This window comes from Hydra viridissima, unplaced genomic scaffold (genome assembly GCF_058129835.1).
Source record: "Hydra viridissima isolate aposymbiotic clone 2 unplaced genomic scaffold, HvirCarnegie_v1 scaffold_5, whole genome shotgun sequence".
In the NCBI taxonomy this organism is placed as follows: Eukaryota; Metazoa; Cnidaria; class Hydrozoa; order Anthoathecata; family Hydridae; genus Hydra; species Hydra viridissima.
Genome location: NW_028324304.1, coordinates 625,040 through 640,773, shown reverse-complemented (window position 1 = coordinate 640,773; position 15,734 = coordinate 625,040). Strand labels below are relative to the sequence as shown.

Genomic DNA, 15,734 nt, shown 5'->3' with positions numbered 1-15,734 from the left:
AACTGAATTAGAATATGGCGATTTTAAAAGATGCTCTACATTTCCGTTTGCTTTTCAAAGTGCAAATTTCGCTTTTGATTTCATGCGCTCATAACTGGCATTTCAAAAATGACACTTTAACACTCGTGAAAAGTGAATTTGGCGGCTTTTGCATGATGCAAAGTTATTAAAATCGCGCGAGGCATCAGTTATAAGGTGTTCACAACCGAAGTTATTGCAGATCAATTCCATCTCTCGTTTTTTCATTTTCAGAAAAGTTCATTTTTCTCCGCTTTATAACATCATAACCATTAGGCTTAGCTGCTTTAGCCTTAGCGAGGTCCTTGACATTAGAAAAGCACCAGTTGGAATTTTATTTTTGCTAAAAATAAAGGCTAACAAATGCAACAGAAATATCTATCTTGCAAGGAACTCGTTCATAATTGAAAAACAAATACAAAGTCAGCTACTTAGTTAGTTAGTTAGTTAGTTAGTTAGTTAGTTAGTTAGTTAGTTAGTTAGTTAGTTAGTTAGTTAGTTAGTTAGTTAGTTAGTTAGTTAGTTAGTTAGTTAGTTAGTTAGTTAGTTAGTTAGTTAGTTAGTTAGTTAGTTAGTTAGTTAGTTAGTTAGTTAGTTAGTTAGTTAGTTAGTTAGTTAGTTAGTTAGTTAGTTAGTTAGTTAGTCTCTCAGTGAGTTAGTTAGTTAGTTAGTTAGTTAGTTAGTTAGTTAGTTAGTCAGTTAGTTAGTTAGTTAGTTAGTTAGTTAGTTAGTTAGTTAGTCTCTCAGTGAGTTAGTTGGTTAGTTAGTTAGTTAGTTAGTTAGTTAGTTAGTTAGTTAGTTAGTTAGTTAGTCTCTCAGTGAGTTAGTTGGTTAGTTAGTTAGTTAGTTAGTTAGTTAGTTAGTTAGTTAGTTAGTTAGTCTCTCAGTGAGTTAGTTGGTTAGTTAGTTAGTTAGTTAGTTAGTTAGTTAGTTAGTTAGTTAGTTAGTTAGTTAGTTAGTTAGTCTCTCAGTGAGTTAGTTGGTTAGTTAGTTAGTTAGTTAGTTAGTTAGTTAGTTAGTTAGTTAGTTAGTTAGTTAGTTAGTTAGTTAGTTAGTTAGTTAGTTAGTTAGTTGGTTAGTTAGTTAGTTAGTTAGTCAATCAGTTAGTTAGTTAGTTAGTTAGTTAGTCAGTCAGTTAGTTAGTTAGTCAGTCAGTCAGTTAGTTGGTTAGTCAGTCAGTTAGTTAGTCATTCAGTTAGTTAGTTTGTATCTTAGTTAGTTTGTTAGGTACTAAGTTAGGCAGATACGTGAAAAATGACGATAGATGACGATAAATGAGGACAATAATTAAAATGTAGCTACTTTGTAAAATCTTATTACTTTAACTAAAGTTTTAGTACTTTGTTAAAATAGCATGAGAACTAACGCTACCCCACAAGCTTTTTAAAGTTCTTTTTTAAGGTTTCAGCAACCCATCCGACGTTGCGAGAAACACCTGATAGTTACTGTGAAAAAAGGTATTGGCCAACAACTCGACTGTCGCGTTTTATTCTTTCCGGGGTTTTAGGGACGGGTCATTTAGAAAACAAAATGTAAAAGAACTAGAGCGTCGTAACTTTGTTATATGTTGAGTTTTGTGCCCGTCGCAAGTTTGACGTGTTTTAATTGAAGGAATGTTTAGTTCTAGCTTTACGTTTTTTTCCTTTAATGTAAAATAAAGGGTTGTCTGCGCATGCTGTGATTTTTGTTTCGACTTTGTCAAGTGTTATGACTTTGATCATTTGCTTTATTTCGAAGTGTCTCAAGAGTGTGTCAGCTTGGAGTATGTATGAGTTTTCGACAGCGGACGTCTTTGTCTTTACCCCTCTTGTTTGTTAGACATGACGTGCAATGACCCGTTCACTTCTTTTCGTTGACGTTTTTTTTCGCATTTCAAAAAACTACTGACCAAGAGAACGTGCGCAGAAGAAAAATGACAAGGTAAAACCAACAACAAAAAACCATGCAATTAAGGATTACACACAGACAAACACGCAAGTGTAAAAAACGGAAATTTTTTTTTTTTTTTTTTTTTTTCGTGCTGCCGCTTTTTTGTTTGTTTTTTTTTGTTTTGTTTTGTTTTTGTTGCTGCTGCTGATGCTAATGCCGTCACTGCTGCTTAACCTCGCTCTTTGTTTTTTTCTCCGCTAAATATACTTTTTTGCTGAAATCCTAAGGGAGCTAAATTCTTACGGAGGCGCTTAAATCTTCTTTGTTATTTTCCTACAGCCTATAGATGGTCGCCAATCTGGGCACGTGCGTGTTCACTTTTTATTCAAGTTACGTTGGATCCTTTCAAAACTTGGAATCTTGAACATGCACGTGACCTGTGAGGTAACCGAACTGTTTTTTCTCCCTCAGGTTATAACTTAAAACGTTTCAAAGATGGCGTGTAAACCCCACCATGTATTTTTTTGTAACGGGATGCGTGTGCTCTTTTTATCCCCTAACAGCTTTAAAAAGAGATTTTGAACCCCCCTCCCCTCCCTTCCTTACACACACACACACACACACACACACACACACACTTCTTTATATTCTCCTTAGTGTGTTTAAGCTCATGCCGTCATGTTTTTAACAGATGTGTGGCTATGAAAATAGCCTTTATTTTTTATCTTGTGTTCAGAGTACCGTTTATTTGGCTGCTGGTTTTGGAACCTTTTCGTTCTTCTTGGGAAGCAAAACGGCTTGTATGTTTGGCAGCACACCGCCACTGGCTATAGTAACACCTGACAACAACTTGTTCAACTCTTCGTCATTGCGAACAGCTAACTGTAAGTGTCGAGGAATGATTCTAGCTTTCTTATTGTCACGAGCAGCGTTACCGGCCAACTCCAAAATTTCGGCGGAGAGATACTCCAAAACAGCAGCTAAATAGACAGGTGCGCCTGAACCGATGCGATTGGCGTAGTGTCCTTTGCGCAAAAATCGGTGAACACGACCGACTGGAAACTGAAGTCCGGCTCTGAACGATCGAGTCTTTGCCTTGGCTTTAGCTTTTCCTCCTTTTCCACGTCCTGACATTTTAATTTCTTACACTGAGAAACAACGAGAGACAACCTAGAGATATTTGTGCGCGCTTTGAAATCAACTTACAAAATTCCTTTTTCTTATCAAAAACATTTGGTCTCGAACTGCACTTTTTTTAACGAATAGAAAAACTCCGTCAAACAATGCGCAAATTAGTTAATCTTTGAAGAACCAATGAGCTTGCGAGAAACAGAAATGTTCTCGAATTGGAGACCACAACTGCGCTTTATATAGGAAGTGATTCGGTTGCTTGTAATTTCAAATTTCAATTCTCTAAAACTCGTCGACATGTCTGACGCTCCAAAGGCCGGAGGAAAACAAGCGCCCAAGGTGGCCAAAAAGGGGGAAAAACGCGCTGGTAAGAAAGGCGGCAAGATCGCTGGTACTGGAGACAAAAAGCGCAAGAGAAAGAGGCGAGAATCCTACGCCATTTACATTTACAACGTCTTGAAGCAAGTTCACCCTGATGTTGGTGTTTCTTCCAAAGCGATGAGCATCATGAATTCTTTCGTCAACGACATTTTTGAAAGAATCGCTTCAGAAGCTTCACGACTAGCCCTCCAAAACAAGAAATCAACCATCTCTTCGCGTGAAATTCAAACAGCTGTGCGCCTCTTACTTCCCGGTGAGTTGGCCAAACACGCAGTGAGCGAAGGCACCAAGGCTGTTACTAAGTACACCAGCAGTAAATAGATGGAGCGCTATCTAAACGGCTATTTTCATAGCCACACATCTTGTAAAAGCATTGTACGCATTAGAACGCCTTAAATTGTAGTAGAGAGAAAGTACTTAAAATGCAATAGCTAGGCAGCCATTGTTTGCTCGTTTTAAATTGCGACACCGCGTCTAAAGAGCGAGCGCTTTTCTAGACTTGCTTTTTTTGATGTTTAAACGTATAGCTTTTGCATCCACTTTGGATACAAAAAGTTATTACAGTAGGTAAACGCGTGAGAAAATCTTTCAACAACTACTTGAGCGCCACCTTTTTGCTTTTGATCAAAACCTTAGCCCTTATGACCCACCCATCGTTATTATTTGCTGCTACTACCACACTTTTGCTCCTTTTTTCTTTTTTCTTTTTTTTTTTTTTTTTCAAATGTATTGCGCGCATCTTTAGGAAATCAGACTTAAAGCAGCGCTTTAGATAAAAATCACCTTTCTAGCCCGATGATGGTGAGCAAAACACTTTATGTGTCAAGCGTCTACTCTAAACACTCAGTTAAACTATGCCTCGCTAAAAAACATTACTTAGAAATCAATTCAATTGCTTTTCATTTCGATTGAAACAAACTGAAACTGGTAAACTAAACCGTTTTTACACACCCCCTCTGCTTATCGCGGTGCAGCGTTCAAGTTCTAGATTGCCTATTAACGTTTAAAACAGATGTGTGGCTATAAAAATAGCCGTTTTTGATTGCTGAGGTGTTCCCCTTTTAACCACCAAAGCCGTACAATGTGCGACCTTGTCTTTTTAATGCGTAGACAACGTCCATAGCGGTGACTGTCTTTCTCTTGGCATGCTCTGTGTATGTTACAGCGTCGCGAATAACGTTTTCCAAAAAGACTTTTAGAACGCCTCGAGTCTCCTCGTAGATAAGTCCAGAGATACGCTTAACACCACCGCGACGAGCTAGACGACGTATGGCGGGCTTTGTGATTCCTTGGATGTTATCACGTAAAATCTTGCGATGACGCTTTGCGCCTCCTTTTCCAAGTCCTTTTCCTCCTTTACCGCGACCAGACATGATTAAAATTGTTTGAAGTTCAATTACTGTCTTTTTGCGTTTCTTTTTGTTTTTATTATGCGCTGGAAGCGCGACTTTTACCCTACATAGATGGAAACATCTTCGTCAAACAACCAATCGCAACGGTCCTTCGTCAAAAAGCCATCTGAACCAAAAAAACAAAAAAAAAAAAAACCAAAACAAACTGCCTTGTTTTTAACGCGCGTTTTCGCATTTAACGCTTTTATCCGTTCGCAAACAGAGCAGAAAAGTTTCTTTTCGGAATTCCACTACGTCGACCTGTCTTTGAAGTGTTTAAAAAAGCAGAAATTGTAGAGGCGAGACAAACGCGCTCTCTTTTCCCGTAGCCAAAAAACACGCCTACGTGGCCTTAATGCCTTATTTTGCATTTGTACTTGAACCAATCAAAGAGCACTTTCTTAGCACCAATCAGAATGCAGCTTTAAGTCGCGGCAAAGTCTAAAAATGTCAACAAAACGCGTTAAATTGAAAAACTTCAAAAGTTCAACTTAAACTGATAAGTGTAAGCGTAACTTACAATGGCCCGCACAAAACAAACAGCTAGAAAATCTACCGGCGGTAAAGCACCGAGAAAGCAGCTGGCAACAAAAGCAGCAAGAAAGAGTGCCCCGGCTACCGGCGGAGTAAAGAAACCCCACAGATACCGACCCGGTACCGTAGCTTTGAGAGAGATCCGAAGATACCAAAAATCGACAGAGCTCCTAATCAGAAAACTACCCTTCCAGCGATTGGTTCGCGAAATAGCTCAAGATTTCAAGACTGACTTGCGTTTCCAAAGCACCGCCGTCATGGCCTTACAAGAAGCTTCAGAAGCCTACTTAGTGGGTCTCTTCGAAGATACCAACTTGTGCGCCATCCATGCAAAGCGTGTCACTATTATGCCAAAAGACATTCAGTTGGCGAGAAGAATCAGAGGAGAGCGAGCTTAAAAAATGGTGCTTCTAAACAAAACGGCTATTTTCATAGCCACAAATCTGTTAAAAACGTTGTCGGCTTAGTGCCTTAAAACAAAACAAAACAAAAAAAAAAAACAACAAACAAACAAACACAAAGTAAACAAGTTCTACGCCTGGAACTTTGTTTTTAGAAAGATGTGTGGCTATGAAAATAGCCGTTTGACAAAAAGCGGGGTAGGTTAGGTTATTTCTTTTCCACTTTTGCGATGGTTTTCTTGGCTGCAGCTTTCTTCTTAGGTGTCGCTTTCACTTTCTTTACTGCGGGCTTTTTAGCAACCGGTTTCTGGGCGCTCTTTTTTGCGGGAGTCACTTTTTTCTTAGGAGTAGCTTTTTTCACTTTCTCTTTTTGTGCGACTTTTTTCACTGACGCAGCTTTCTTTTTTGGCGTGCTCTTCTTTTCAGCAGGCTTCTTTACTTCTTTGGCTTCTTTTTTGTGCTTCTTGGCGACTGCAGCAGGCTTCTTTAACGGTTTGGGCTTAGCTGCAATTCTAAAAGAACCCGACGCGCCAGTTCCTTTCACTTGTACGAGCTCGCCAGCAACCACCATGCGCTTTAAATTAATCTTGACTTGCGAATCGACGTTTTCACCCACCTTGTTGTTGGCCTTGACGTGCTTGGCGATAGCTTGTCTTGACGACCCTTTGCGTTCTTTAAGCGAATTAATAGCATCGACAATCATCGCCTTGTAGGGAGCATGATCAGCAGGCTTTTTAGGCGCAGACTTCTTTGTGGCCTTTTTCGGAGATGCAGCTTCAGTCATTTTTTTTTTGTCGTGTTTCAGAGAAACGTTGCGTTCGTTTTTATAAAACTTCTAGATGTTTAGATGTTTTTATTTTTCAAGCGGAGTTTTATGCGGACTGTCGAGGAGACTTTTTTTTTTTTTTTTTTGCTCCACCGTCAGACTGCAAAGTGTGTTTTCGTGTTGACAGGCAAACCTCCACAGCTCGCGTCTCTCGTTCTCTTAAAGCTTCATTAGTTTTGAAATCTTCTAAAGAATAGTGACGCTTTGTAAATTGCGGCGTTTCGGTGCCACAGCATGTTAGAAGCGAAAGGTATCGCATCAAAACATCGAAAAAATAGTCTTTAAAAGCAATCGAGTGCGCGCATGGCCAAATAACATCAGCGCTACTTACTCTGGACAAAGCAGCTTAATTTCATCAAGAAACTGAACCATATGGCTTCCCAAAAAAGCTTATGCCAATCTCTTCTAAGCATTTGGTACCATACAAACTCAATAGAGGCGAAGGGCACAAACACGCGCGATTGCTGGAATATTTAATGCGTTAGCAACGCGTACTAACGACGATTTTTAGTTCAGACCAATTCTTTTTCTAAACACAGAGACACAACAAAGAACATTCCATGAAAAAGGAACACTATGTTGTGCTTATTCGTGTTCGTTAACAAAAACGATCGAAGGCTAAAACTGCGATAACGCAGTCAACATATATAAAGTCGCGGACACTAGAAAAAAAGGAAAAACTTAGCAACCTGAAAGTTCTGGACATCGTAAAAAAAAAAAATAAATAAAAAATAAAATTCATTATGGAAGGTAACGGTAAAAAAACGTTTGAGGAGATAAGAGAATGAGTGACGAATGCACAATACGGGGTCCATTCGGTTCTTCGTCTTCATAGTCATCGTTCGAGCGAAGCTTGGTGTTTTCTTTACAATTGTGCAGTCTTGGGAAGGCATGCAACTTTTGTTCAAGTTCATAAAGGCAAAACTGAATTAGAATATGGCGATTTTAAAAGATGCTCTACATTTCCGTTTGCTTTTCAAAGTGCAAATTTCGCTTTTGATTTCATGCGCTCATAACTGGCATTTCAAAAATGACACTTTAACACTCGTGAAAAGTGAATTTGGCGGCTTTTGCATGATGCAAAGTTATTAAAATCGCGCGAGGCATCAGTTATAAGGTGTTCACAACCGAAGTTATTGCAGATCAATTCCATCTCTCGTTTTTTCATTTTCAGAAAAGTTCATTTTTCTCCGCTTTATAACATCATAACCATTAGGCTTAGCTGCTTTAGCCTTAGCGAGGTCCTTGACATTAGAAAAGCACCAGTTGGAATTTTATTTTTGCTAAAAATAAAGGCTAACAAATGCAACAGAAATATCTATCTTGCAAGGAACTCGTTCATAATTGAAAAACAAATACAAAGTCAGCTACTTAGTTAGTTAGTTAGTTAGTTAGTTAGTTAGTTAGTTAGTTAGTTAGTTAGTTAGTTAGTTAGTTAGTTAGTTAGTTAGTTAGTTAGTTAGTTAGTTAGTTAGTTAGTTAGTTAGTTAGTTAGTTAGTTAGTTAGTTAGTTAGTTAGTTAGTTAGTCTCTCAGTGAGTTAGTTGGTTAGTTAGTTAGTTAGTTAGTTAGTTAGTTAGTTAGTTAGTTAGTTAGTTAGTTAGTTAGTTAGTTAGTTAGTTAGTTAGTTAGTTAGTTAGTTAGTTAGTTAGTTAGTTAGTTAGTTAGTTAGTTAGTTAGTTAGTTAGTTAGTTAGTTAGTTAGTTAGTTAGTTAGTTAGTTAGTTAGTTAGTTAGTTAGTTAGTTAGTTAGTTAGTTAGTCTCTCAGTGAGTTAGTTGGTTAGTTAGTTAGTTAGTTAGTTAGTTAGTTAGTTAGTTAGTTAGTTAGTTAGTCTCTCAGTGAGTTAGTTGGTTAGTTAGTTAGTTAGTTAGTTAGTTAGTTAGTTAGTTAGTTAGTTAGTTAGTTAGTCTCTCAGTGAGTTAGTTGGTTAGTTAGTTAGTTAGTTAGTTAGTTAGTTAGTTAGTTAGTTAGTTAGTTAGTTAGTTAGTTAGTTAGTTAGTTAGTTAGTTAGTTAGTTGGTTAGTTAGTTAGTTAGTTAGTCAATCAGTTAGTTAGTTAGTTAGTTAGTTAGTCAGTCAGTTAGTTAGTTAGTCAGTCAGTCAGTTAGTTGGTTAGTCAGTCAGTTAGTTAGTCATTCAGTTAGTTAGTTTGTATCTTAGTTAGTTTGTTAGGTACTAAGTTAGGCAGATACGTGAAAAATGACGATAGATGACGATAAATGAGGACAATAATTAAAATGTAGCTACTTTGTAAAATCTTATTACTTTAACTAAAGTTTTAGTACTTTGTTAAAATAGCATGAGAACTAACGCTACCCCACAAGCTTTTTAAAGTTCTTTTTTAAGGTTTCAGCAACCCATCCGACGTTGCGAGAAACACCTGATAGTTACTGTGAAAAAAGGTATTGGCCAACAACTCGACTGTCGCGTTTTATTCTTTCCGGGGTTTTAGGGACGGGTCATTTAGAAAACAAAATGTAAAAGAACTAGAGCGTCGTAACTTTGTTATATGTTGAGTTTTGTGCCCGTCGCAAGTTTGACGTGTTTTAATTGAAGGAATGTTTAGTTCTAGCTTTACGTTTTTTTCCTTTAATGTAAAATAAAGGGTTGTCTGCGCATGCTGTGATTTTTGTTTCGACTTTGTCAAGTGTTATGACTTTGATCATTTGCTTTATTTCGAAGTGTCTCAAGAGTGTGTCAGCTTGGAGTATGTATGAGTTTTCGACAGCGGACGTCTTTGTCTTTACCCCTCTTGTTTGTTAGACATGACGTGCAATGACCCGTTCACTTCTTTTCGTTGACGTTTTTTTTCGCATTTCAAAAAACTACTGACCAAGAGAACGTGCGCAGAAGAAAAATGACAAGGTAAAACCAACAACAAAAAACCATGCAATTAAGGATTACACACAGACAAACACGCAAGTGTAAAAAACGGAAATTTTTTTTTTTTTTTTTTTTTTTCGTGCTGCCGCTTTTTTGTTTGTTTTTTTTTGTTTTGTTTTGTTTTTGTTGCTGCTGCTGATGCTAATGCCGTCACTGCTGCTTAACCTCGCTCTTTGTTTTTTTCTCCGCTAAATATACTTTTTTGCTGAAATCCTAAGGGAGCTAAATTCTTACGGAGGCGCTTAAATCTTCTTTGTTATTTTCCTACAGCCTATAGATGGTCGCCAATCTGGGCACGTGCGTGTTCACTTTTTATTCAAGTTACGTTGGATCCTTTCAAAACTTGGAATCTTGAACATGCACGTGACCTGTGAGGTAACCGAACTGTTTTTTCTCCCTCAGGTTATAACTTAAAACGTTTCAAAGATGGCGTGTAAACCCCACCATGTATTTTTTTGTAACGGGATGCGTGTGCTCTTTTTATCCCCTAACAGCTTTAAAAAGAGATTTTGAACCCCCCTCCCCTCCCTTCCTTACACACACACACACACACACACACACACACACACACACACTTCTTTATATTCTCCTTAGTGTGTTTAAGCTCATGCCGTCATGTTTTTAACAGATGTGTGGCTATGAAAATAGCCTTTATTTTTTATCTTGTGTTCAGAGTACCGTTTATTTGGCTGCTGGTTTTGGAACCTTTTCGTTCTTCTTGGGAAGCAAAACGGCTTGTATGTTTGGCAGCACACCGCCACTGGCTATAGTAACACCTGACAACAACTTGTTCAACTCTTCGTCATTGCGAACAGCTAACTGTAAGTGTCGAGGAATGATTCTAGCTTTCTTATTGTCACGAGCAGCGTTACCGGCCAACTCCAAAATTTCGGCGGAGAGATACTCCAAAACAGCAGCTAAATAGACAGGTGCGCCTGAACCGATGCGATTGGCGTAGTGTCCTTTGCGCAAAAATCGGTGAACACGACCGACTGGAAACTGAAGTCCGGCTCTGAACGATCGAGTCTTTGCCTTGGCTTTAGCTTTTCCTCCTTTTCCACGTCCTGACATTTTAATTTCTTACACTGAGAAACAACGAGAGACAACCTAGAGATATTTGTGCGCGCTTTGAAATCAACTTACAAAATTCCTTTTTCTTATCAAAAACATTTGGTCTCGAACTGCACTTTTTTTAACGAATAGAAAAACTCCGTCAAACAATGCGCAAATTAGTTAATCTTTGAAGAACCAATGAGCTTGCGAGAAACAGAAATGTTCTCGAATTGGAGACCACAACTGCGCTTTATATAGGAAGTGATTCGGTTGCTTGTAATTTCAAATTTCAATTCTCTAAAACTCGTCGACATGTCTGACGCTCCAAAGGCCGGAGGAAAACAAGCGCCCAAGGTGGCCAAAAAGGGGGAAAAACGCGCTGGTAAGAAAGGCGGCAAGATCGCTGGTACTGGAGACAAAAAGCGCAAGAGAAAGAGGCGAGAATCCTACGCCATTTACATTTACAACGTCTTGAAGCAAGTTCACCCTGATGTTGGTGTTTCTTCCAAAGCGATGAGCATCATGAATTCTTTCGTCAACGACATTTTTGAAAGAATCGCTTCAGAAGCTTCACGACTAGCCCTCCAAAACAAGAAATCAACCATCTCTTCGCGTGAAATTCAAACAGCTGTGCGCCTCTTACTTCCCGGTGAGTTGGCCAAACACGCAGTGAGCGAAGGCACCAAGGCTGTTACTAAGTACACCAGCAGTAAATAGATGGAGCGCTATCTAAACGGCTATTTTCATAGCCACACATCTTGTAAAAGCATTGTACGCATTAGAACGCCTTAAATTGTAGTAGAGAGAAAGTACTTAAAATGCAATAGCTAGGCAGCCATTGTTTGCTCGTTTTAAATTGCGACACCGCGTCTAAAGAGCGAGCGCTTTTCTAGACTTGCTTTTTTTGATGTTTAAACGTATAGCTTTTGCATCCACTTTGGATACAAAAAGTTATTACAGTAGGTAAACGCGTGAGAAAATCTTTCAACAACTACTTGAGCGCCACCTTTTTGCTTTTGATCAAAACCTTAGCCCTTATGACCCACCCATCGTTATTATTTGCTGCTACTACCACACTTTTGCTCCTTTTTTCTTTTTTCTTTTTTTTTTTTTTTTTCAAATGTATTGCGCGCATCTTTAGGAAATCAGACTTAAAGCAGCGCTTTAGATAAAAATCACCTTTCTAGCCCGATGATGGTGAGCAAAACACTTTATGTGTCAAGCGTCTACTCTAAACACTCAGTTAAACTATGCCTCGCTAAAAAACATTACTTAGAAATCAATTCAATTGCTTTTCATTTCGATTGAAACAAACTGAAACTGGTAAACTAAACCGTTTTTACACACCCCCTCTGCTTATCGCGGTGCAGCGTTCAAGTTCTAGATTGCCTATTAACGTTTAAAACAGATGTGTGGCTATAAAAATAGCCGTTTTTGATTGCTGAGGTGTTCCCCTTTTAACCACCAAAGCCGTACAATGTGCGACCTTGTCTTTTTAATGCGTAGACAACGTCCATAGCGGTGACTGTCTTTCTCTTGGCATGCTCTGTGTATGTTACAGCGTCGCGAATAACGTTTTCCAAAAAGACTTTTAGAACGCCTCGAGTCTCCTCGTAGATAAGTCCAGAGATACGCTTAACACCACCGCGACGAGCTAGACGACGTATGGCGGGCTTTGTGATTCCTTGGATGTTATCACGTAAAATCTTGCGATGACGCTTTGCGCCTCCTTTTCCAAGTCCTTTTCCTCCTTTACCGCGACCAGACATGATTAAAATTGTTTGAAGTTCAATTACTGTCTTTTTGCGTTTCTTTTTGTTTTTATTATGCGCTGGAAGCGCGACTTTTACCCTACATAGATGGAAACATCTTCGTCAAACAACCAATCGCAACGGTCCTTCGTCAAAAAGCCATCTGAACCAAAAAAACAAAAAAAAAAAAAACCAAAACAAACTGCCTTGTTTTTAACGCGCGTTTTCGCATTTAACGCTTTTATCCGTTCGCAAACAGAGCAGAAAAGTTTCTTTTCGGAATTCCACTACGTCGACCTGTCTTTGAAGTGTTTAAAAAAGCAGAAATTGTAGAGGCGAGACAAACGCGCTCTCTTTTCCCGTAGCCAAAAAACACGCCTACGTGGCCTTAATGCCTTATTTTGCATTTGTACTTGAACCAATCAAAGAGCACTTTCTTAGCACCAATCAGAATGCAGCTTTAAGTCGCGGCAAAGTCTAAAAATGTCAACAAAACGCGTTAAATTGAAAAACTTCAAAAGTTCAACTTAAACTGATAAGTGTAAGCGTAACTTACAATGGCCCGCACAAAACAAACAGCTAGAAAATCTACCGGCGGTAAAGCACCGAGAAAGCAGCTGGCAACAAAAGCAGCAAGAAAGAGTGCCCCGGCTACCGGCGGAGTAAAGAAACCCCACAGATACCGACCCGGTACCGTAGCTTTGAGAGAGATCCGAAGATACCAAAAATCGACAGAGCTCCTAATCAGAAAACTACCCTTCCAGCGATTGGTTCGCGAAATAGCTCAAGATTTCAAGACTGACTTGCGTTTCCAAAGCACCGCCGTCATGGCCTTACAAGAAGCTTCAGAAGCCTACTTAGTGGGTCTCTTCGAAGATACCAACTTGTGCGCCATCCATGCAAAGCGTGTCACTATTATGCCAAAAGACATTCAGTTGGCGAGAAGAATCAGAGGAGAGCGAGCTTAAAAAATGGTGCTTCTAAACAAAACGGCTATTTTCATAGCCACAAATCTGTTAAAAACGTTGTCGGCTTAGTGCCTTAAAACAAAACAAAACAAAAAAAAAAAACAACAAACAAACAAACACAAAGTAAACAAGTTCTACGCCTGGAACTTTGTTTTTAGAAAGATGTGTGGCTATGAAAATAGCCGTTTGACAAAAAGCGGGGTAGGTTAGGTTATTTCTTTTCCACTTTTGCGATGGTTTTCTTGGCTGCAGCTTTCTTCTTAGGTGTCGCTTTCACTTTCTTTACTGCGGGCTTTTTAGCAACCGGTTTCTGGGCGCTCTTTTTTGCGGGAGTCACTTTTTTCTTAGGAGTAGCTTTTTTCACTTTCTCTTTTTGTGCGACTTTTTTCACTGACGCAGCTTTCTTTTTTGGCGTGCTCTTCTTTTCAGCAGGCTTCTTTACTTCTTTGGCTTCTTTTTTGTGCTTCTTGGCGACTGCAGCAGGCTTCTTTAACGGTTTGGGCTTAGCTGCAATTCTAAAAGAACCCGACGCGCCAGTTCCTTTCACTTGTACGAGCTCGCCAGCAACCACCATGCGCTTTAAATTAATCTTGACTTGCGAATCGACGTTTTCACCCACCTTGTTGTTGGCCTTGACGTGCTTGGCGATAGCTTGTCTTGACGACCCTTTGCGTTCTTTAAGCGAATTAATAGCATCGACAATCATCGCCTTGTAGGGAGCATGATCAGCAGGCTTTTTAGGCGCAGACTTCTTTGTGGCCTTTTTCGGAGATGCAGCTTCAGTCATTTTTTTTTTGTCGTGTTTCAGAGAAACGTTGCGTTCGTTTTTATAAAACTTCTAGATGTTTAGATGTTTTTATTTTTCAAGCGGAGTTTTATGCGGACTGTCGAGGAGACTTTTTTTTTTTTTTTTTTGCTCCACCGTCAGACTGCAAAGTGTGTTTTCGTGTTGACAGGCAAACCTCCACAGCTCGCGTCTCTCGCTCTCTTAAAGCTTCATTAGTTTTGAAATCTTCTAAAGAATAGTGACGCTTTGTAAATTGCGGCGTTTCGGTGCCACAGCATGTTAGAAGCGAAAGGTATCGCATCAAAACATCGAAAAAATAGTCTTTAAAAGCAATCGAGTGCGCGCATGGCCAAATAACATCAGCGCTACTTACTCTGGACAAAGCAGCTTAATTTCATCAAGAAACTGAACCATATGGCTTCCCAAAAAAGCTTATGCCAATCTCTTCTAAGCATTTGGTACCATACAAACTCAATAGAGGCGAAGGGCACAAACACGCGCGATTGCTGGAATATTTAATGCGTTAGCAACGCGTACTAACGACGATTTTTAGTTCAGACCAATTCTTTTTCTAAACACAGAGACACAACAAAGAACATTCCATGAAAAAGGAACACTATGTTGTGCTTATTCGTGTTCGTTAACAAAAACGATCGAAGGCTAAAACTGCGATAACGCAGTCAACATATATAAAGTCGCGGACACTAGAAAAAAAGGAAAAACTTAGCAACCTGAAAGTTCTGGACATCGTAAAAAAAAAAAATAAATAAAAAATAAAATTCATTATGGAAGGTAACGGTAAAAAAACGTTTGAGGAGATAAGAGAATGAGTGACGAATGCACAATACGGGGTCCATTCGGTTCTTCGTCTTCATAGTCATCGTTCGAGCGAAGCTTGGTGTTTTCTTTACAATTGTGCAGTCTTGGGAAGGCATGCAACTTTTGTTCAAGTTCATAAAGGCAAAACTGAATTAGAATATGGCGATTTTAAAAGATGCTCTACATTTCCGTTTGCTTTTCAAAGTGCAAATTTCGCTTTTGATTTCATGCGCTCATAACTGGCATTTCAAAAATGACACTTTAACACTCGTGAATCGTGAATTTGGCGGCTTTTGCATGATGCAAAGTTATTAAAATCGCGCGAGGCATCAGTTATAAGGTGTTCACAACCGAAGTTATTGCAGATCAATTCCATCTCTCGTTTTTTCATTTTCAGAAAAGTTCATTTTTCTCCGCTTTATAACATCATAACCATTAGGCTTAGCTGCTTTAGCCTTAGCGAGGTCCTTGACATTAGAAAAGCACCAGTTGGAATTTTATTTTTGCTAAAAATAAAGGCTAACAAATGCAACAGAAATATCTATCTTGCAAGGAACTCGTTCATAATTGAAAAACAAATACAAAGTCAGCTACTTAGTTAGTTAGTTAGTTAGTTAGTTAGTTAGTTAGTTAGTTAGTTAGTTAGTTAGTTAGTTAGTTAGTTAGTTAGTTAGTTAGTTAGTTAGTTAGTTAGTTAGTTAGTTAGTTAGTTAGTTAGTTAGTTAGTTAGTTAGTTAGTCTCTCAGTTAGTTAGTTAGTTAGTTAGTTAGTTAGTTAGTTAGTTAGTTAGTTAGTTAGTTAGTTAGTTAGTTAGTTAGTTAGTTAGTTAGTTAGTTAGTTAGTTAGTTAGTTAGTTAGTTAGTTAGTTAGTTAGTTAGTTAGTTAGTTAGTTAGTTAGTTAGTCAGTTAGTTAGTTAGTTAGT

General features: G+C 38.7%; 6 protein-coding genes and 2 pseudogenes across 6 annotated transcripts; 4 read left to right on the top strand and 4 right to left on the bottom strand.

The window, feature by feature from the left end:
- Positions 1-2,631: 2,631 nt before the first annotated feature.
- LOC149887583 (histone H2A, orphon) lies at positions 2,632-3,077 on the bottom strand. The gene has a single exon (XM_090087697.1). It carries the CDS (start codon positions 3,019-3,021, stop codon positions 2,632-2,634), a length of 390 nt encoding a protein of 129 aa, XP_089943823.1. The 5' UTR covers positions 3,022-3,077.
- A 238-nt stretch (positions 3,078-3,315) lies between these two features.
- Positions 3,316-3,720, top strand: LOC149887582 (late histone H2B.L4 pseudogene; annotated as a pseudogene).
- A 740-nt stretch (positions 3,721-4,460) lies between these two features.
- On the bottom strand, positions 4,461-4,793 carry LOC149887581 (histone H4). The gene has a single exon (XM_090086757.1). It carries the CDS (start codon positions 4,770-4,772, stop codon positions 4,461-4,463), a length of 312 nt encoding a protein of 103 aa, XP_089942883.1. The 5' UTR covers positions 4,773-4,793.
- A 518-nt stretch (positions 4,794-5,311) lies between these two features.
- LOC149887580 (histone H3) lies at positions 5,312-5,722 on the top strand. Its single transcript, XM_090087696.1, has one exon. The coding sequence runs from the start codon at positions 5,312-5,314 to the stop codon at positions 5,720-5,722; it is 411 nt and encodes a 136-aa protein (XP_089943822.1).
- Positions 5,723-10,114: 4,392 nt separating this feature from the next.
- LOC149887579 (histone H2A, orphon) lies at positions 10,115-10,560 on the bottom strand. The gene has a single exon (XM_090087695.1). It carries the CDS (start codon positions 10,502-10,504, stop codon positions 10,115-10,117), a length of 390 nt encoding a protein of 129 aa, XP_089943821.1. The 5' UTR covers positions 10,505-10,560.
- A 238-nt stretch (positions 10,561-10,798) lies between these two features.
- On the top strand, positions 10,799-11,203 carry LOC149887578 (late histone H2B.L4 pseudogene; annotated as a pseudogene).
- A 740-nt stretch (positions 11,204-11,943) lies between these two features.
- LOC149887577 (histone H4) lies at positions 11,944-12,276 on the bottom strand. The gene has a single exon (XM_090086759.1). It carries the CDS (start codon positions 12,253-12,255, stop codon positions 11,944-11,946), a length of 312 nt encoding a protein of 103 aa, XP_089942885.1. The 5' UTR covers positions 12,256-12,276.
- Positions 12,277-12,794: 518 nt separating this feature from the next.
- LOC149887576 (histone H3) lies at positions 12,795-13,205 on the top strand. Its single transcript, XM_090087693.1, has one exon. It carries the CDS (start codon positions 12,795-12,797, stop codon positions 13,203-13,205), a length of 411 nt encoding a protein of 136 aa, XP_089943819.1.
- The last annotated feature ends 2,529 nt before the right edge of the window (positions 13,206-15,734 follow it).